At 36.3% G+C, this 21733-nt stretch overlaps 1 protein-coding gene and 1 non-coding gene across 4 annotated transcripts; both read left to right on the plus strand.

Moving 5' to 3' along the window:
- Positions 1-531: 531 nt before the first annotated feature.
- Positions 532-21554, plus strand: ARPP19 (cAMP regulated phosphoprotein 19). Of its 3 annotated transcripts, XM_031453031.2 has the most exons (4): positions 532-885; positions 1131-1185; positions 12943-13065; positions 17424-21554. In XM_031453031.2, exons 2-4 carry the CDS (start codon positions 1141-1143, stop codon positions 17592-17594), a joined length of 339 nt encoding a protein of 112 aa, XP_031308891.1. In that variant the 5' UTR covers positions 532-885; positions 1131-1140; the 3' UTR covers positions 17595-21554. The 3 variants fall into 3 exon arrangements, with proteins under 3 accessions (XP_031308891.1, XP_010998575.2, XP_064341661.1); XM_011000273.3 differs by lacking the exon at positions 532-885 and having other exon boundaries at positions 1008-1185; XM_064485591.1 differs by lacking the exons at positions 532-885; positions 1131-1185 and adding an exon at positions 11872-12058.
- On the plus strand, positions 10865-10969 carry LOC116153648 (U6 spliceosomal RNA). Its single transcript, XR_004137547.1, has one exon. It is a non-coding gene; the product is annotated as a U6 spliceosomal RNA (small nuclear RNA).
- Positions 21555-21733: the final 179 nt, after the last annotated feature.

Raw genomic sequence — 21733 nt, forward strand, 5'->3', positions numbered from 1 at the left:
CCCAGGACACTGTGGTTGAGTTTTGATGGTTTCCAAATTCCTACGGAATTGCATTATATGTTGCTTTTTAACTAGTTTAATCCTTAGAGAGCAATCTTACTCCAAGTTTCCAAGAGGCACTTTATTGGAACTACCACATATTGCCAGTAACTATTGAGATGTCAAGTAGAGTAAGAATTAAATGTGAAGCTAAAGGATTCGGCAATTAGGAAAGTCATTGGAGGGGTTTGGTGCCAGCAGTTTCAGTAAAGTTGTGGGAATGGAACCCTGGGAATAGTCACACGAATGAAAGCTGAATTCCTTCATTGGATATGTAGTGACTACCTAGGAATTGCTGGGCTCAGGGAACAAAATAAAAGCAAATACGGAGGAAGTCCCTGCCCTCATGTGACTTTCCTGAGCAGGAAAGGTGACGTTAGTAGAGTAATCACAACAAATACTATCTAATAATACAGCGTGCGTTGTTGAGGAACTATGCAGACATGTGACAGCATTTAAGAGGTGGGTCTGGCGTATAGTGTCGGGGCTCAGGAAAAGCCTTAGGCGATGACGTAGTATTGGGGATGTGAAAGACACATAGGGTTAGGCAGGCGAAGCCGACTTGTGAAGCACAGAGCTTTGGGTCGCCCAAAATAGTCTGTGCGGCCGCGAAGCGGGGAGCGAGGAGAACCCGACTAGGTAAGTCTTGGGAAGTGGAAATAGGAAAAGTTCTTGCGATCGAAGGGACCAGAAGACGCAGGCAAAGGCGCGGAGAGACGGCTCCGCCCATAAACTACAATTCCCAGGAAGCAATTCGGCAGACGGATGTGAGGTGAGGCGCGAGCCCCGACCTTTGAAGGAAAGAAGGAAGTGATTGGGCGTCGCAGAGCGGGAGAAGCGAGTAAGGTAGGCAAGGGCGCGGCGCGGCAGGGGCAGCGGGGCGGCGGGGCGGCGGCGGCGGCGGCGGCGGCGGCGGCAGCGGAGGGCCGCAGTGGCCGCCGGCCGGGCGCGGCGGGGCTGAGTGTCGTCATAAAGCGGCGGCCATTTTCGCGGGCGGAGGCGGCCCCGGCGGGCGCTAGGGGAGCGGGGCGGGCGGCCGGGGGACCTCGGCCACCCGGTAATAGCATCTCTTCCCGGCGTCTCATCCGCAGAGGGAGCAGTATGTCCGCGGAAGTCCCCGAAGGAGCCTCCGCGGAGGAGCAGAAGGTGAGTGCGCGGAGAGCGGGCCCGGGAGCCGGGAGGGCCCGGTGGCGGCCTGCTCCGCTCGCAAACGGAGGGGCGCGGCCCGAGTCAGCCCGGCGCCGGTGCGGAGTCTGTGTGCACATCCGCCTCGCCCGGGAGGCCAGACACTCCGGAATCCGTCGCCCGCAAGAGCTCTGATAGTAGCTGGCGTGGTGCGAGGTCCAAGCGTTCTCCACGTCTTGGCCGAAACGTGCCTTTTCTAAGGCCTCGACATGTCGGATTTTTCCTTAATCACTTGCTTGTACTCAAGAGCCCTAGACTCGGTCCTTAGGCGTGGGACCTAAGTGTTCCCGTGGGCCTCACTTGGCTCAGGAAGCTTTATTTTCCCCCCGGAGAATGAATTCGCCAACTACTTGTATTGTCTGCGTGTTCTTAACTCCAAGGGAGGTGTCTTGTGTTTGGGCGTTAAGCTAGACCTGGGTTGGAATTTCAGGTCCAGTCACTGTTGGCCGTGTAGCCTTGGTCAGTTGCTAAACTCCTCAGGCTTCAACCTCCTCATCTGTAAAATAAGAATAATAGCCCTTGCTTGATATGGTGGTTGGGAGGCTTAAACGAGGTGCTAGCTCACGGCGTTGGCGCAGCGTGTTGTTCAGAAATGTGAGCCAGTGGAATTTGCATATGGTACTTGACTAAAAATTGAAAGGTCGGAATTTAAATTTTTTTTAACAACTTAGTTGATTACGTCTTTCGTGGTAACAGGAACATTTTGTAAACTCATTTGTAATATCTTGCTGGTGTACAGAAATATGCCACGGATCAGTAGGATTCAAATTATAAATATAAATTTAAAATACAAAGGCTTTATATTTTTCTAGGCTAGTGCTCCCTCTGCCACCGTAATTATTTCTGCTGCCCTGCCCTCCTGGGTACTTGTGGCTGGCCTACAAAGGTCCATGATATCTTGTTTCCTTAATTGTTTATGGTGAGTTGCCAGTACCTTTTCTTAAAAAGACAGAGGGCATTATCATAAATAGGATTTAGTCTAATACTTGGATTTTGTAACAGCTTCTGCTTCAAGTTACACCCATGCTTCTAATCAGGCTGGAAATTTGATTAGTGTTCTGTAGCCATTCCATAAGTTCTTTGCCATGTTAACTTTTCCTGAATTGGATGGTTCTGTTATGATACTATTTGTAAAGTAACTGGAGAAAAAAGCAATATCATAAACACCCATTAAATGCCAAGTACTGGGCAAGCAGCACAGATTAATGCAAGCCACTACATTATTCGAGAATATTCCAGTGAGAACTATGTTGGATATTCACTCTTTGCTAAAAAGTGAACTCTGGGGGCAAATGTGTGTGTGTGTGTGTGTGTGTGTGTGTGTGTGTATACACGTATATACAGATATGTAATTAAAGGATTATAATCTTAACTGTAATATTAAATGTTATGTATTTATTGGAAAATATTTATCATGATGTTCATTATTGCTTGGGATTTAGGAACCCAGAAAAAACCCCAACAAACTCATGTTTGTGCTGTCTTGTCCTAAACACTAAAATCAACCTCAGTTTTGACTTCTGATGTACAATAACAGGTGCTATGTAATTCTCTTTTATGAGATTTGTTAGTATGTTGCCAAAGGTAGAGTGTTGATTTCTGCAGTGCAAATGCTTTCACTTGGGACAGCCTAATATTTTGTCTCTTAACAAGATTAAGGCTGCCTTGAATGTTTTCTCTTTCTGTCTACATTAAAAATTTAATTCTTTGGTTTTAGGGCTGCTGTCATTAATACCAAAGTGTGTTAGTAATATAATGTCCCTTGTTGAATTAAGGGTTGGCTGTAGATGTTAAGTGCGCGTAGCATGGATACCATCCCTAAACATGAGGAAAATGTGCAGAGTCACTTCTGTGTTCCTGTGGGCCAAATCACCTGTTTCTTCTATTTGGAAGAATAGTTAGGTGACCTAAAAAATTAGATTATAGTCTGTGTACTGAGGTGACCTTTCAATTAAAGCCAAAGTATTCAGCCAAAATAACTTTTTATAGTTTTATGATACATAGCCTGTTGTCCCTGAAGAATTAAGGAAAGGAGGTGAGCTCAACATGGGAATAAGAGCTAAATCACTGTACATCTACTTGAGTACTGTATGTACCCTTGTTAAGAAAACTATAAGACACAATTTTTATTGCTGTAATAAATACTACAAATGTAAAAATAACTATAAACTATCTTTTATACCACTCTAAAACTAAAACAAACAAAAACAGTCTAAATTATTAATTCACTGTGGCATGGTATTTTGCTGAAACTAAATCTCCAATATATTGAGAAGATGGTGGCAATTGTTAAAGTGCAGGAGCTTTTTGAGTATGGCAAGTTAACACTCCCCTAGTTCAAATGATGACTCACTCAGTTCTCCCTTTTGAGAGTAAGCTGTATGGTCATTTAACTCTAAAGTCATAGGTACATCATTTAGATTTCTAAATTCAGCTTTGTTCTTTTCTCATTGTTCCCTGGACAAATGGGGTAGTACTGCTGAGTCTTAGTCACCATAAATGAAAGCTCAGACACAGAAATACCATAGCACTGCTTAGACATAAAAGTGGCAATTCAGATGCCCTAGAATATGCTTATATTTTTCTTTTAGATTATCACTGAAATGACAACAAAACATTATTTTAGCAGGGACTTTCATTTTGAATAACACTAACCTGAGACTGGCATGCACTCTTATCCTGGGGGTGGGGAGAGTCATATGGAGACTTAAAACACATAATTCTGCTTTCATCGTGAGCATTTTAAGCTTGGGACCCTCCTTTATTTACCTCTTCTCCCATGGCACCTAGCATAGTACCTGGCATTGTTCAGAACATGTTAGATAACTGAAAAGTTCAGGGAAAAATTCATTAAAACCACTATTCCAATACAAATGGCAATGCTGGTACTGCAGTTAAAAAGAGAGAGATAGACCATGGAAATACAAAAACCTTGGCTTAGACCCACTTAAGAAATCTGAATGAAAGTAGAAGGATGTTATATGTATATATATTTTCATATATATACTGTGGTTTTTAATTTTTTTAAAGAAGATCTTAATAGCAGGTTCTCTAGAAGACAGATTTTCTAGAGATTTGACTGAGATTCATCAAATAAGATTTCTTGGGAAAGACTTAAGTAGAGCTCTCAATTTAAATATTTTCTTCAGTTTAAAAGATATGCTTGGTGCTTTTGTGAGTGGTGGAAGAGGAAGAGAACTATAATTTATTATGTCATCAGTAAAGAATGAATATAAAAAGCTTTTCCATTTTCCCAGTTTAAAAAATTATAGTTAATATTGGCATTTTCTGGGACTGTCTTGACAGTGCCTTTGGTAACTAAAAGGCTCAGGGTATTTTCAGTTTGGAGCACAACCTGCTAGTCTGGTTTGTGTGAACCATTGATTCTTAGCAGTCTTGAGGTAATCCTCAGAAAAGTTTAAAAATGTCTCTCCTTGACATCTCAGCAGTTTGCTATACAACAGTGTTTCAGGCTTGTCTCTGTTGTTTGTGCAAAGCTTTAATACTTAACAAGTTTTATTCCTGAACTTGTAAATATCAACTATAACATGAAATATTTCAAAGGTAAGCTGATGGGGAAACTGGTGTTTAGAAAGTTTCTTAATTTTTGAAAAACAATTGGAGTACGTTGTATTCATTCATTCATAGACTTTTATTGCACACCCATTAAATGCCAGGCACTGGGCAAGCAGCACAGACTTAATAGGACTATAGAATATAAAGGTTAATAGCAGTATTGGAACCTTCCTGACAGTATCTCAAAGGATTTATTGGCTTTCATTAATCTTTCCTATTTATTTATCAGTTAGTGCATCATTGAACATATTGCTGAGCAGATAGAGGAGAATTTGCTTAGAATTTGCTTAGAGTGGTCAGATTCTTATTCCTAATGTTGCTGTGTAACTTCCCTGCTGAAGGCTGGAAAGTGGTATAAATCATTCAGACTTACTATCAAGTCCGTGGCAGACTATAAAATAATCCCTAATTATTTGGATATCCTTTATTTATTTATATATATATACACCTTATACCCCCACTCACTTACAGAAAGGATAGCTAATGTATTTCAATTGAATAGTTCACAAACATGCAAGTGCCTAATATTAATAAATGTTAGGCCCTATGCTAGTTGTAGAATATGCAGCAAAGATTATTTTGGGGTATAGGTTACTTGTCGAGAGAATAACTATCATTTAAAATAGTGTTTTTAAGTTTTTGTTTTTTGTGGTTTTGGGTACATCCTAAGCATATACCTCTGTTGTGATATTCTGGGTTTCTGCTTTCCTAGTTTGTAGCCTAGAGTGAAAGTTTCAGAATTCTAATAATGTTTCTTCCCTCCTCCTCCCAAAGGTATTATCAGCAGAAACCACTTAGCTAGGTGAATTCACTCATATTCCAGCTCTATTTCTAAAAAGTAATAAAATTGCTATATAACACAAAGGTTTCATGGAGAGTAACTTAATTTTTTTTTTAATTTTATTGAAGTATAGTTGATTTATGATGTGTTAGTTTCTGGTGTATAGCAAAGTGATTCAATATATATGTGTATGTGTACATACATATATATGTATGGTATATCTTGTTATTTCTCTATTTTGTATATAGTAATTTGTATCTGCCAATCCCAGACTCATGATTTATCTCTCCCTGACCCCCTTTTCCCTTTGGTAACAATAAGTTTGTTTTGTGTCTGTGAGTCTGTTTCTGTTTGGTAAATAAGTTCACTTGTGTGTAAGTTCATTTGTGTCCTATTTTAGATTCCACATGTAAGTGATATCATATGACATTTATTTTTCTGTTTGACTTACTTCACGTACTATGATGGTCTCCAGGTCTATCCATTTTGCTGCAAACGGCATTTCATTCTTTTTTCTTTCATTCTTTTTTATGGCTGAGTAGTATTCCATTGTGTATATATACCACAACTTCTGTGTGTGTGTGTGTGTGTGTGTGTGTGTGTGTGTGTGATGAAACTATAGGTGATCTTTATTCTTTTTTTTTTTAACATTTTTTATTGATTTATAATCATTTTACAATGTTGTGTCAAATTCCAGTGTTCAGCACAATTTTTCAGTCATTCATGGACGTATATACACTCACTGTCACATTTTTTTCTCTGTGAGTTATCATAACATTTTGTGTATATTTCCATGTGCTATACAGTGTAATCTTGTTTATCTATTCTACAATTTTGAAATCCCAGTCTATCTCTTCCCAGCCTCCACCCCTCTGGCAACCACAAGTCTGTATTCTCTGTCTGTGAGTCTGTTTCTGTCCTTATACCACAACTTCTTTATCCAGTCATCTGTTGATGGACATTTAGGTTGCTTCCATGTCTTTGCCAATGTAAACAGTGCTGCTGTGAACATTGAGGTGTACGTATCTTTTAGAATTAGAGTCTCCTCTGGATATATGCCTGGGAGTGGGATTCCTGGATCATACAGCAACTCTATTTTTAGCTTTTTAAGGAATCTCTATACTGTTTTCCATAGTGGCTACACCAGTTTACATTCCCATCAACAGTGTAGGAATGTTCCCTTTTCTCTACACCTTTGGAGAGTAAAGTTTTGAAACCAGATTGATTTTTAAAAAATACATTCTTCTTGGTAAAGCTTGTCATTTCTCCCTTTTGTTGATCCTTTCTATTGTATCTTTGTTTTCTATTCATTAATATCTGCCTTTTATTTTCTCCTATTTTCTTTGGGTTCTGTTCTTTGTCTTAACTTCTAAAGTTGGGTGCATAGGTCAGTGAGTTTTAGTTTTCCTCTGTAATATAAGCCCTTAAAGGACACTTGTATTCCACAAGTTTGGTATGCATAGAATTTTTATTATCAGTGAGTTCCAAGTATTTTTTTATTCCCGTGATTCCTTTTTTAACCATGAATTATTTAGTATTGTAGTTTAATTTCCACATGGCAGGGATATATACATTTTTAAATAATTGACTTTTAATCTTATGAATTGCAGTCATAGATTGTGGTCTGGATGAAAATGGTTAAGACTTGCTTTATGGCCTAGTACTTAGTCAGTTTTTCCATTTGTACTTGAGAAGAATATGTATTTTCTTCTTTTTTTAAATCTTTTTTTGTCTGTCTTTTGGAGGGGGAGGTAATTAAATTTATTGATTGATTGATTGGAGGTACTGGGGATTGAACCCAGGACCTCTTGCATGCTAAGCGCACACTCTGCCGCTGAGCAACACCCTCCCCCAAGAAGAATATGTATTTTCTAATTGTTGGGTGCAGAATTAAAATCATGTGCTTTGACTGCTTTGTCTTTTTCATTTACCAGTATGAGGAAGATGTGTTGAAATCTCCTATGCTGATAGATTTATCAGTTATTCCTTGTAATTCTGTCCATTTTTGCTTTATATATTTTGAGCCTTTTTTTTTTTTAAGAGACATGAACATTAGATCCTCTGTATCCCTGAGAAAGCTTTTGGTCTGTTTTTTTTTTTTTTCCCTCTCATTTCTTGCTCTTCTTCCACCCCCCACCCCAACTCTTCTTCTTTTCAATTGATTGATTTTCTTCTTCCCTTTTACCCCCTACTGTTACTAGTTTTGGAAGCTGTGTACTTTATTTCTGTTATTACATTGATTCCTCTTGAAATTTTACCATGCATCCTTAACTAAACAAAATGTATGATATCATAAATCCTTTTCTAAATGATACAGGAATATAGAGCATTTAAACTCTAAAAATACTGTTAGATATTTTCGTTCTTTTTTTTTTAACCTCACATATTAAAACATTAAAATTAGAAAAGTGAGGGGGCAGAGGGCATGGCTTAAGTGGTAGAGCGCATGCTTAGCACAGACGAGGTCATGGGTTCAATCTCCAGTACCTCCTCTTAAAAAAAATAACGTAATTACCACTTCCCCCCAAAACAAAAAAGAATTAAAAAATAATACAATAATAAAGAAAAGTGAATGTACCAATTATATCTCAATAAAGCTGGGGAAAAGTTAGAAAAGTGACTTGTCAGTATACATGCATTTATATCAATTTCTTTGTTTGCTATTTCCTTCTTTATCTCAAACCTTTTGAGGGATGTATTTCCATTCTAACTAGAATAAATGTTTAGAAATTCCTTTGAAGGATGTCCAGAAACATGCAGTCACACCAAATTTTGTGTCCTTTGCATTTTTTAACATGGCTATAGGGATAAATTGCTTCTTATACCTGATTGTATCAGTTAGTATCCTGTTCTGGAGAATAGAAACCACTTTGGTTATTTCAAACAGAAAGGGATATGATTTAGGGGATTAGGTTACAAATTGTTGAAGAGGATAGAGTAGCAAAAGGGAGAAGATGTTTCTAGAGGTGTGGGATTACAAAAAGCCTTTGACCCAGTAACAGTGAGCACTCTTCCTAGTCCAGCGTCCTCCACCCCCATCTCATGTAGGTGCTACAGTGGCTACTATATTGTGCTCGATGCCCTCTGGCAGGAACTCACAGGAGCTACTGCTGCCTGCACGTTGTTGGTGGCATCACCAGGAACAGAATGGATTCTTTCTCCCATACCTTTTAATCTGGTATAGATGCCATTGGCAGAACCTTACAGGAATGCAGTCTGGGAAATGTACTTTCAGGCTTCTAACTGTAGTGATTCAGAGGAGTGTTTAGAGAACAGTTAAGTGTGGCCTCAGTGCTCACGGACGCAGTCCACCGCCTGATGTGTTATTAATACTTAACAAGAAAATCTGTACCTGTGTCAGAACGTTGGTGAACATCCAAGCATTTGAACTTGCTTCTCAGTAAAGTCCTAGAACTGTCTATATCTGCAAAAGGTTTAAGAATGTTTCTGTATGATCCATTAACAGTATTGTAGATGTCTTGATGGTATTGACTACATTTTAAAAATGTAGCTTTGGTCATTTTTTTTCCCTTTTTGGTATTAAATACAGCTGAAATTCTGAATCTAGCTACAAAATTGCAAGTAACAGGGACTTGCCATTGTGCTTTGCACTTGACAAAGTTCAAGAATTGGTTTGTTTTTCTAGGACACATTGCAAATTTATTATAAGTCTGAATGATACTTTTTCAGCTGTAGGTGCTGTTTTGCCTAAAATGTTTTTGTGATAGTAAACTTTCAAGTTAACTGAGTCACTTCATTCAATTAATTATATATGACTATATATAAATAAGGGAATGCCAGATAAGATGGCATATTGTATACAAAGTTTTTCCTCATATATAAAATGGGGAGAACCTGAAGAAACACTGGAATCTAGAAAAAGTTGCTACCCCATACTAGAAATTTTAGGGAGTTTTTCTCAGATATAGAGAACTGATAATTCAAATCAAACAATGAAATGTAGGACTCTGTTAACACCTTTAATTTGAAGGTGCTGGGACTGAAAAGTTGGAGTCCTTTTCAGCCAGTGTTTAAATTTAATGTCAACCAATTTAAAAAACAACTTTACAGGGGGAACCCAAGAGTAGATCCCTACCAATTCCACTTCTTTTTTTTTTAATTGTAGTCAGTTACAATGTCAATTTCTGGTGTACAGGATTATGTCCTAGTCAGCATATATGTACATATATTTGTTTTCATATTCTTTTTCATTAAAGATTATTACAAAATACTGAATATAGTTCCCTGTGCTATGCAGAAGAAATTTTTTGTTTATCTATTTTTATATATAATGGTTAACATTTGCAAATCTCAAACTCCCAAATTTATCCCTTCCCACCCCCTTCCCCCCGGTAACCATAAGATTGTTTACTATGTCTGGGAGTTTGTTTCTGTTTTGTAGATGAATTCATTAATGTCCTCTTCCCCTCACCTTTTTTTTTTTTTTTTTTTTTTTTTTTTAAGATTCTACATATAAGTCATATCATATGGTATTTTTCTTTCTCTTTCTGGCTTGCTTCACTTAGAATGATGATCTTCAGGTCCATTCGTGTTGCTGCAAATGGCATTATTTCACTCTTTTTTTAATTGCTGAGTAGTTTTCCATTCTATAAATATACCACAACTTCTTTATCCAGTCATCTGTCAGTGGATGTTTAGGTTGCTTGTATGTCTTGGCTCTTGTATATAGTGCTGCTGTGAACATTGAGGTGTGTGTATCTTTTTGTGTTAGAGTTCCCTCTGGATATATAGTGAGGAGTGGGATTGCTGGATCATATGGTAACTGTATTTTTAGTTTTTTGAGGAATCTCCAGACTGTTTTCCACAATAGCTGCACCAAACTACATCCCCAGCAGCAGTGCAGGAGGGTTCCCTTATCTCCACACCCTCTCCAGCATTTGTCCTTTGTGGACTTTTGAATGACGTTTTTGTTTGCATTTCCCTGGTAATTAGCGATATTGAGCATTTTTTTCATGTGCCTTTTGGCCATTGTATGTCTTCTTTGGAGAATTGCTTGTTTAGGTCTTCTGCCTATCTTTAGATTCCACTTCTAAATTGCAGCAGTACCACAATACCCTGGGGCTATAGTAGTGAAGTGAAGCCTCAGTGAACCCTGAGCCTGAGTCTCTGCAGTGACTCAGCCCACTTTCCTATGCTGAACTATGAACCTTAAGTTTATATTATTTCTCCAGTTTTCCTGATGAATACAATGTAGTTACATCTTATATAGGGGTTAGGCTCTAAAGTTAGTAAAGCAAAAGTCATGTTTATAAAATCACCCTTGTGCTCACTTCGGCAGCACATATACCAAAATTGGAATGATACAGAGATTAGCATGGCCCCTGTGCAAGGATGACACGCATTTATACTGTATAGCACAGGGAACTATATTCAATATCTTGTAGTAACTTATGGTTAAAAAGAATATGAAAACGAATATATGTATGTTCATACATGACTGAAATATTGTGCTGTACACCAGAAATTGACACAGCATTGTAAACTGACTGTATACTTCAATAAAAATACAAATTTTTTTAAAAGGCTAATACAATGCAAATCTAACTTTCTATATTTTTTACCATTTGATTTGCATATATTTGAATAAAAAGAAAATGCTTTAAAAAATAATAAAATCACCCTTGAAAAATCCCAGCAAAGTCATGATCACATTGGAGACTGTCCCATCAGTTCTCAGTAGGTCAGGTGATGGTCACGTTTTTGTCTAAGATGCATTTGAACAGATGGCTGGACTGATTCTTCAGTTGATTAGCAGCTGAGATAGTTGACTTGTTTTGTAAGGACTAAGTTTTTAAACACTGGAATGATAAAGAGTATGTTGACATGCTTACACTCTGAAAGATCACACTAAGGGACTGAGACCATCATGGGAATGGCAGGTTAGCATCACACACCTCACACTTGAGCAGAGCTCCTTGTGGCTTACCCTTTTTGAATGAAATGACTGGCAGAATCACTGATACTATTTTATTAACGGAGTCTCTGTCTCTGGCTAAGCACACATAGTTGAATTTTTTGTACATCAAGTGAGTAAATGATAACATGGTAAAAAGAATAAAAATCAAAATATGTAGATGCATGAAGCTGCAGCATAAACAGAGGAGAGTAGAACACTTGAAGCAGAAAGGAGCGTACACATAAAAGAGGCCTCATAGAGAAAGTATATTTGATAGCAGTTTTTTTTTTCCAAAATCCTCCAAGACTAAAAATGAGAAGATACAACAACACATAAAGAAGCTGTTCAAGGTGGAAAAAAAAATATTGACAATCTATAAGGTGAATAAAGCTAATTATAAAACATTATGAATGTACTTTTGAGGAAGACATGCAAAAATTATATGAAGTTGTTTCTTCAGTTCCTCGATTGATACAAGAACAACGGGCTTGGCATTTGTGGATAACATTCCTGCTTTTTGACTATTCATTAATAACTTGGAAGAATCAAGATATGCAGAGGTGTGTGATCTTGCTGAGCCTGGTATGCAGAAGTGAGTCCATTTCGACAGTGAGTCGAGAGTATGCCTTGTCATTGCTCAGCCTTCCCTATCAAGGCAGCCCTGTTCTTGATTCATTCTTCTGCAGTAGTTGCCATGAAGTGATAATACTGCTTCCCTATAAAATATCACTCTTGCGAAGAGAAAAAGTCTGTTTTCTTAAAGTTAAAAGCAAACAGGCTTAAGATGTTGACAGTCCTTTGTCAGAAAACATGTTTTTGATCTATTAAAGAATGGGATCTTTGCATGAACAGTGTTTGTCATTAAATACGGGGAGAAAGTTGGCAATAAAATACACAGATGTAAAGATTGACAAAGATGATGTTTCTCTTTTTTAAAAATAACAAGGTCTTCTGCATTGAGTTATTCAAGGAATATATGATGGTAGGTTGCTGTTCATTTCTATTAAAGAGTCTCAGAGCTTCCAGCTATACATGATTTTGAACAAACAGGAGATCAAAAAGATCTTTTTTACTTTAACAGTATTAAAATGGTTCTCTAAATATGGGCAAAGAGCTGATGAGTTCTAAAGAAGGTGACTAACTATAAATGTGTTATACATGACTGGAAAGTAATGGCAAGCAAGACTTCAGAGCTGAGCTATCTTGATATTTTTATCCAGTGTGTGGGGTGTTACACATGCATCACAGCTATAATAGAGCTATCACATGGATCATATGAAAAACAAGACAGAGGCATTTTAAAAAGCCTCTGCACTTGATTTCTTAGTCAGATGCTGCGTTATTTGGCACTTGACAACTAAAGTCAGTCCGGATAGTCAAGAGGTAGAATTATCAAAAATAACTGAATTGTAATAAAGAAGTAATTGATTTAAAATTATTTCAGGAAATGGAAGATAAAGTGACTAGTCCAGAGAAAGCTGAAGAAGCAAAATTAAAAGCAAGATATCCTCATCTGGGGCAAAAGCCTGGAGGTTCAGATTTTTTAAGGAAACGGTTGCAGAAAGGGGTAAGTTCTGATGTGTAATCTTCAAATGCTTGAGCCCTGTGAACTCAGTTTGCCAATAGAGGTTGTGAAATGGGTGTCTGCGTATACAGCTCTGTACCTTACCTACCGCCAGATGTGTGTGTGTTACTTGTGTATATATTGGCTGTAGTTATATATGGATTATTTTCTCAAGTAAACCAGATTGTCAAAGGATATTTTTCCCAGCTTTATTGAGCTATAACTGACATATAACATTGTGTAAATTTAAGGTCTGTGGTGTAATAATTTGATACATGTACATATTGCTAAATGCTTTCCAAAATAAGGTTAGCTAACATGCCGTATACCTCACATAATTACCATTTTCTTGTATGGTGAGAACTTTAGGCTCTCCTCTCATAGCAGTTTCCAAATATACAATCCAGTATGGTTAACTGTAGTTAACCATGTTGTCTATTTATTAGATCGCTGGAGCTTACTCATCTTATTATTGGAAGTTTGTACCTATTAACCATTTCCCCCCCCCTCAGCCCCTGGTAACCACCATTCTCCTCTATTTTAACATTATTTTAGATTAAAAAGTTACTTTTAAAAGTGGCAAGATATAAAGTGGTATTTTTTAATTACATGAAAGAATAACATTCACAGCTTTGAAATAATAGAATGACAAGGAAGAATTATACCAAAATATAAAATAAAATCCATGTTCCAGGAAAGTAATTTGGTGGGAATATTATTACTAAAAATGATAGTTAATATTTGTAACACATAAAATGGTTTTTCAAATATACAAGAAAAACACTAAGGTGGCTTAGATAAAGGATTTTAACAGAGGAAGTATTGTTATTAAACACAGAAAAATGTTAATCCATGATAGAAATTAATGAAATGTAAATTAGAACAATTATACCATAGTATACCTATAACTAAATTAGAAAAAAATTTTAAAATAATACCCACTGGTGAGGTTGAAGTGAATGTAGCTAATATGCTCTTTGTTGTGTGTAGCATTACTCTTTGTGGAAAGGGATATGGATCAAGATTTACAAAAATTGTTCATATTTGAATGGCTAATCATTCGTGAATTAATCTAAGGGTACAATTCAATATAAGGAAAATATCTTCACATTAGAAGGTACACTTTGTAGCTTTAACTATAATTAGAAGCAGCATCACTATTCAGCAGCAGAGAAATAGTTAAATTGTAATAAGTCAACAAAATAAAATACCATGTGGTTATTTAAAAAGCATAATTATAGGGAGTGAGGAGGGGAATGGATGAAGGTAGTCAAAAGGTACAAATTTACTGTTATAAATAAGTGCTAGAGATGTAATGTACAACAGGGATAAATGTAATTAATACTGCTGTATGTTTTATATGAAAGTTAAGAGAGTAAATCCTCAGAGTTCTCATCACAAGGGGGAAAAATGTTTTTAAATTTCTGTTTTGTATCTATGAGATGATGGATGTTCACTAAACTTAATGAAATCATTCCATGATGTACATTAAGTCGAAACATTATGCTCTACACCTTAAACTTACGCAGCGCTGGATGTCAATTATATCTTAATTAGAAGGAAAAAAAAGCATTATAAGGCCATAAGATGGGGGATAAATAAAAAGCAGAATGAGAAACATGTTCTACATTCTATGTAGAACATACTTGTATCAAGTCTCATTTTGAAATGGTCCCATCAGGTATGATTTTAATTATGAAATAAATTACATAGTCTTTGATTATTAAATTATTATTTGGATTTAGGATTTGACTGATTATTAGTGTTCAGCAAACTTTCGTTAGCTCATCTTCAGTATAACTTAGGCTAACAGGCTTTCTATTTGACATTTGGGCTGTTGTCTTTTTCATTTTTCTCTAGCTTCAACTATTTATGACTTTAGGTATCTTCAAGTTAGAATTTATATACACTGTATCTTGGAGTTGGTGTTACAGATGTAAATGGTTGTCAATAAGAAAATGCCTCTTGAATCAAATAATTATATAGAATTTGAGAAGGGAGCTCTTGAATGATTCTGTATTTTATCAAAAAGTCAATGAATAAGCACTTTTATATGAGGGAAATGAAGTCTTATATTCAGCCATCATTTCTCACTATGTTAAAAGAGTTGATTTTTTAAAAATATCTGGGTTACAGGGTTGTAGTTTTCCTCTGTCATAATAGCAAACTGGCAAGTAATCTTAGTATCTTTGAACAGTTTCTTCTTCATTTGAGAAGACTGATTGGATGGATATCATTTATATTCAGTCCCTTTCTGGTTTATTATCCTTAATGTTATTCTGACACCTATTTTAGGCTTTTAACAATATGACATGTGAGGGGTTTCAAGAAGCAGTCTAGCCTCTGTTTTTTCCTATTTGTGGAGTTTTGTGAACTTCCAAGAAAGCCGAAGATCCAGTTTTAAGAAACTTAGCCTTAAAATTTAAATATTGTCACTTTGGTGATCAGTTAGTGTCAGTGCAGTTATTAATACTGATGTAAGTATGGCCTTTAAATTGGAGTGGGTGGAGACTTTTATAAAAGTGTCATCTAGATGATTCATACAAAAGGTATGTTAATTTTTTAAAAAATTTTCACTTAAGATACAAAATTTTTTAATTGTTAAAGACAAATAATATTGCCTTCTTAGACTGTTTCTTTCCCAATATGAGAAACACTGGTCTAGTTCATTTCTCTCCCTTGAGCAGTTATAATTGTTAACCATTGATTTTAATTTTGTCTCTAGCCACACCAAGTAAATTTAATTCCTTTTCCCCAAAGAAAGAAAGTAGCTTAATCTACAGTTAAGTGGGATCCCTTATGATGAACCTTTGGTGACTATAAAATAGGTATTATTAGAAACTGACTTTATTACATTGGAAAAAAATTGCCTAAGATTTGAACTGTGCTTTAAATTTCTCATTTTGTGCTTCTTACTCAAAAATTTGGCAAGCTGCTTTGTTCTTTTTAGAGGCAGAAGTAGCTCTCTAATATAATACAGTACATAGAAGTTCTGAGTTTTTTTTCACTACACATTTTAAAACATGCAGAAGTGAAGCTGCAGCAAACCTTAGAAAGGCCTGGTCCAAGTTTCCTATAATATGTTACATGAATAATGACATGTGAAAAGCGATTTCTAACTATAGACCCTTTGGCCGTCCGCCACATGCTTATCAAAGAATAGTTCCTGGAGGGAGGCATCCAGTGAGACCTTTTTCCAGGCCACTCAATGGTCTTAGACTAAGCTGTGAGTTCCGAGCTACTTCATTTACCACTTGAGGTATCCCTGAAGTCTCAAAGAAAATATTTTTATTTTTCCCCCTTCACTCTTTGTCCATGCCCTCATCTCATATCTGAATTATTCCCTCTTGCCTACACAATAGGCAGAGGTTACTTTCTTCTCCTTTGGATAACTGTAGCACCTTGTGTACTTAAAACAGAATAGTAATGGGTTTACTTGACTGTTACCCATCTTTGTATCTCTCTCCAAGATTGACACAGTGCCTCACATGTAGTATAACAGGTTCTCGATAAACATGGGCTAAGCTTGATAGGTGGAAGTCAGAACCCAGGCAAATTCATCCATTTTTGCTCTGTAACAGATTAACTCATGTAGACTATATTAAGGTTGATATTTAGCTCCACAGTTTCTATTTTAGTGATAAAGGGTATGGTCTTTACCTTAGTCATCTCTCCAACTATGAAGAGTGATAGTTTTACTTAGTGTCTTAGGTGAAGTGGTGGTAAAGGATAGGGATGTGTATTTTAGGTGTTAATTTCTAAAGAGTTTATTTTTTCCATTACCCTAGCATTTATATTTTAACCCTAATTTTTATTTTAGTGCACTGCTGTAATTCAAATAGTTTAAATCCTAACAGAAATGTTCATCTTAGATGACAGAGTACCAGCAACTTTAAGTAATAATTTTAATAACTGTAAGGTTGCTTGAAGGCGGGGGTGGCGCATCCGAAATGCAAGTTGGTGAATTATGTGTTTTTATTTTCAAAATCATTTAAGCAAGAATTTCACCCTGGTTTTTCTGTTAGTAAATGAATGATTTGCGCCTCACTCTTTAAGTCCGGGACTGTTCATTCGCAGATAGATTGATGTGGAAGTTGATGTCAGTCTTGACGGTTCCGTAATGGAACTAGAATGAGGAAAGTGAGCCTAAGGAAGAGGGGATTCTTGCCTGACTTCTCAGTTGTTGACTTATGAGAGGACTCACTACAGAGGCATAGCTATTTTATGTAATTAATGTTTTTGTTTAAATATTTTAAGGCTTATTTTATATCAACAGTACAGGGTCACAGCTACATCTTAAACCAGTGTAATTGCATAGGAAAGCTTTTAAACTCTAATCTGACTTTTTTTTTTCCTTGTAGCAAAAATATTTTGATTCTGGGGATTACAACATGGCTAAAGCAAAAATGAAGAACAAGCAGCTTCCTACTGCAGCCCCGGATAAGACAGAGGTCACTGGTGACCACATTCCCACTCCACAGGACCTTCCTCAGCGGAAACCATCTCTTGTTACTAGCAAGCTGGCTGGCTGATTAAAAGAGCTGAACTGCATGAATCTTCTAATTCCTGTTATTTCTCCTTACTATGTTACTTCTCTGCTTTTTATTTCCTTTCATTCACTAAGTCATTTGAGACTGACGGCTTTGCAGGTAGCGGTAGTGTGTGCTGCTATTGTAAAGGAATACACATGTGTAGGGTTTTTTATTAGTTTAACAGTGCACTGATGAAAAGAACATGTTAGAGCAACATAAAGTAATCAATCTACTTGAAAGTAATTGTATATATTACCTAACTCCTAGTGTAGGGCTGGTTCCAACAAGTAACAAGCAAGTTTTACAATTTTAATGTTTTGGCTTTCTTTAATTCATCTTAATTACAGCTTTGTATGTTACTCTTATTTAATATAACCTCTATTGTATTGATTTCTTCTGTATTTTTCCTTTGGATTTTGTAAAACAGAAGTTTAAGACCACAAGTTAGAAGAAAGGTCACATATTTCAAACACATAGATGGGGCTCCGAAAGATTTGTATCCTGTGCTTGAACTTGAATGGCCTTAAATCTGTTTCAGCTTTAACAATAGAATTTTACTTGGGCAATATTTGCCCATTCTGGTGTAACTATGTGACTCTCGTGCTTAACAGCTGCCGTTGAAGCTAACATTCTTATTCAGTTCTGTAGTGTTAGGATACCTTTTGTTGTTGAAGATGTGAATGAAGTGTGCATGTGCATTGACTGTTGAATTCACTTTTGTGCCATTTTTGTAAATATAATAGTTTTGCACAACCTCTCACAAATGTCTCTATTAATTTCACATATTAAAAAGTAGATGATGTGCCAACCAGAAGCACAAGAGTTCCTACACAAAACTCTGTATCTCATTAGAGCTTTTGTATAGAAAGTAGTTTACAGTCATGGGGTCATAGAATACCAAACTGAAATCTCTGCTCAGTCTGCTGCAGACATAAGCTTTTCCATGCGTCACTAATAATCCATGACATCCAGTGGCCTTGTGCAAATACGATATGTTGCTTAGGCATATCTTTTGTCCTATGCAGAACACTTCATTTTGACTTCTATGAAAATTATAATTCATGTAATTTATATAAACTTTTTTAATATAGAAACTTTTTACTTCCACAGTCAATTTTGGGGACACTAGAATAAAATACTTTGCCTCCTGTGGCCCCTTCCTCCTTTTTTTCCTGGCTTCTTTGACTCACATTGTGTTGGGCTGTGCTGTTCGGTCTATTCAGAAGCATAGATGTCTGTATCTTTACTCTTGAAGCCTGCTCTGCTGAATGCTGTATTTTCTAACACAGTAATGATATTTTCCTTAATAATTTCCCAGTTGTTAATTAAGTACTCTTAATCCTGAATTATTACTAATATTTGACAATTGTTTAAATAAAAGGAACTTTATAATGAAACAAATACTTGAGAAGACTGGCCCAGGAACCTATGTCAGGATGAGCTGGATTTTAAGTAATTACAATGAGCTAAGTGAATTAGGCTTGTGACAATTAGAGTAATTTACATGATAGGTGGAACATATGATAAATATTTAGGTGTTTTGCTTCTATAGATGTCAGTTTAATAAAATGTAATTTTAATTTTATTTGTAAAGAACTTGTGGTAACTCTAGTTAGTAAGAACTTTAACTAACAGACTTTACTGGGACAAATTTACTGTTCTTTTAGGAGTAGTGCATCATACATACTGCAGTATGATGATAAGAATCCACAGCCTGAGATGATAGTATTTTTTCTTCATCTTTAACTTGGGCAGGGCCTCCCCTCTTTTGGATCCAGGCATCTTTTCTGGATCTTTGCTCCATTTGTACACCTGCTTTCCTGTGACCCCAAATCGCCGTAGATGATGCCTTGCGCGTACATAGTGCCTGCACTTCCAGGCTGCCTGGTGCTCTGTGGAGCTTGCTGATTATCTTCCTGCTCCACCAGCTTAAAAGACAGAAAACAACAAAATCAGTAATATGCTAATTTGTTACAAGGATTGGTTATAAATAGATTTGTAATGGGAGTAGGGATATTCCAAAGTATGTTTAATCATTGTAGGACTGATTTTAAGAATTACAAAATACCCCAAAGTAGAATTTCTGTAATGTTTAGTGGGTTTTTTGTTTTGTTTTGTTTTGTTTAATGACTTTGCAAGCTATCACCATTAAATTCACATACACACCGAAGAAGATTAATCTGAAAGATGAGACCATGTTATTCTTGATTATGGTAGGATTCCTGCTGTGTTTCATGACAAGTGCTGTAATCTCTGCCCTTGTTTTAGTTTGTAAAATACAATGCTAATATTTAACCTACCTCAAAATTTGTTGAGGATCTGTGAAATACTGAGTAAGTGCCCAAAATAAAATACTGTCACTGTCTTTTTATTAAAAGTAAATTTTCTCATTAAACCAACCTGCCTTCTGTAAAGTCACAGTGTTTAATCAGGACTTTCCCTCAGGAAAGACCTGTTATTAAGGATTTGTAGGTATAATTGCTTAATATCCATTATTGGTGCTTGGGATAGAGGTTTTACATTCTTCTATTTTTGTTCAGCTTCAAAACTTAGTTTTAGGTAGACATTTTCAGGCTGTTTCACTATTGCTTGAATGAAGATTTTGACTAGATGAGCTTAGATTTCAGAATTGTGGTTTGAGAAATGGCCAATTTTAATCATTGTCCTATTTATTATAAATGAAATGTGGAGTAAATGGAAGTTGGACATAACAAATACTTCATGAAAATTAGCTAAATTCTGAGCTTAATTACCTGTTTCATGTCCAGCAGCTCGTATTCAACAGTACACTTCTGAGAAACATTTTAAAAGCCTACATTTGACTTAACAATTACAGTTATTGGCATGTTGGGATAGTAAGGATTATTGGATTGTTCGGTGAACCGAGAAGGAGCATGTCTGCACTCTGTTTACCAGTTACTCAATATTCTTGTGCTGTTCACCTAAGAATAAGTTTTAACTGTTCATCAAGGCCTCTACTTGTTATTACTTCACTTAGATTTAACAAAAACTATACTTCTGAATATTTATTGAAGCTTTCTACTAAATCAGACATGTATTCTTTCTGAATCCAAATTAGTGAAGTTTTATCAATGCTGAAATGTGACCTTTACTTAAATTGTGCTATAAACTTGGTGTTTGGTGATCCAGGGGCAGACAGCCTATAGGAAGAGCACGTCTAAGTGGCAACTACAGCAGTTTTCTGTGGTGGCCTTTTCACATTTCCCAGCATTTGGAAACTTTTCTTCCATTTTTCATTTTCTTTTTTCACCTCATTTTACTTCACACCCCACCCCCATCCCTGCTTATTTCTTAAGCCCCATGATAGCATTCATTAAATGGTATTTAGGGCTGATGAATTTTCAAGCCTTAACATCCTTCCCAATATCACAATTAAGGGCCCATTTTAAATTTTCTAAAACACTTTCCTAATCTGGATAATGACAAATTTGAGCCACTGTCCCAACTCTGCAATTCAGCATGCACTGCTAGCCTTCCCCCATAACCCTTCTCCCCCTGATGCCACACCACACCTTGTAAAATTGGGATCAAAGAAGTCTCATTCTGGGATCGTTAATCTAAGGATTAACTGATAAAACTGATTTTAATACTGTTTTGCTAGTTTCTGCTTTTTTAAAGTAGGTAGGCCTATAAGTTTTACTATCTGCAAATCACCGATGGTCATGACAGCCATTAATGTATGTTCGTGTTATGTTATTTATCAATTAAACAGCATTTGAAAGAAAAATCTAATTTCTTTAATATGCCCTCAAACCTGTTAACTGCATCTTTGTGATGCAATAGGACAGCTGCCTGTATTAAAAGGGCCAAGAGCAAATGCCTTTTTTTGTTGAATATATCTGGAGTTGGCAGTTAATGCTGAAATTTGTCAAATAGCCCTTCCAAAATTATACTTGTGAAATACACAAAAAATAAATTGATCTACTTAATTTCTATTGATTTAATTTGCAGTTTTTGTCTCCTTTAAGTGTTACATTTTTTCTGTATATTTTCTGATGTTGATCCCTTTAGATTTCAGCTACTATGATATGCAGAAAGAATTTGACTATTGTAGTCTTAAATTTTGTTTTAATTTAAATAATGTGTGTTTATGAGATCCTAGCAGCATAACTTATATT

The sequence above is a fragment of the Camelus dromedarius genome, chromosome 5 (assembly GCF_036321535.1).
Source record: "Camelus dromedarius isolate mCamDro1 chromosome 5, mCamDro1.pat, whole genome shotgun sequence".
In the NCBI taxonomy this organism is placed as follows: domain Eukaryota; kingdom Metazoa; phylum Chordata; class Mammalia; order Artiodactyla; family Camelidae; genus Camelus; species Camelus dromedarius.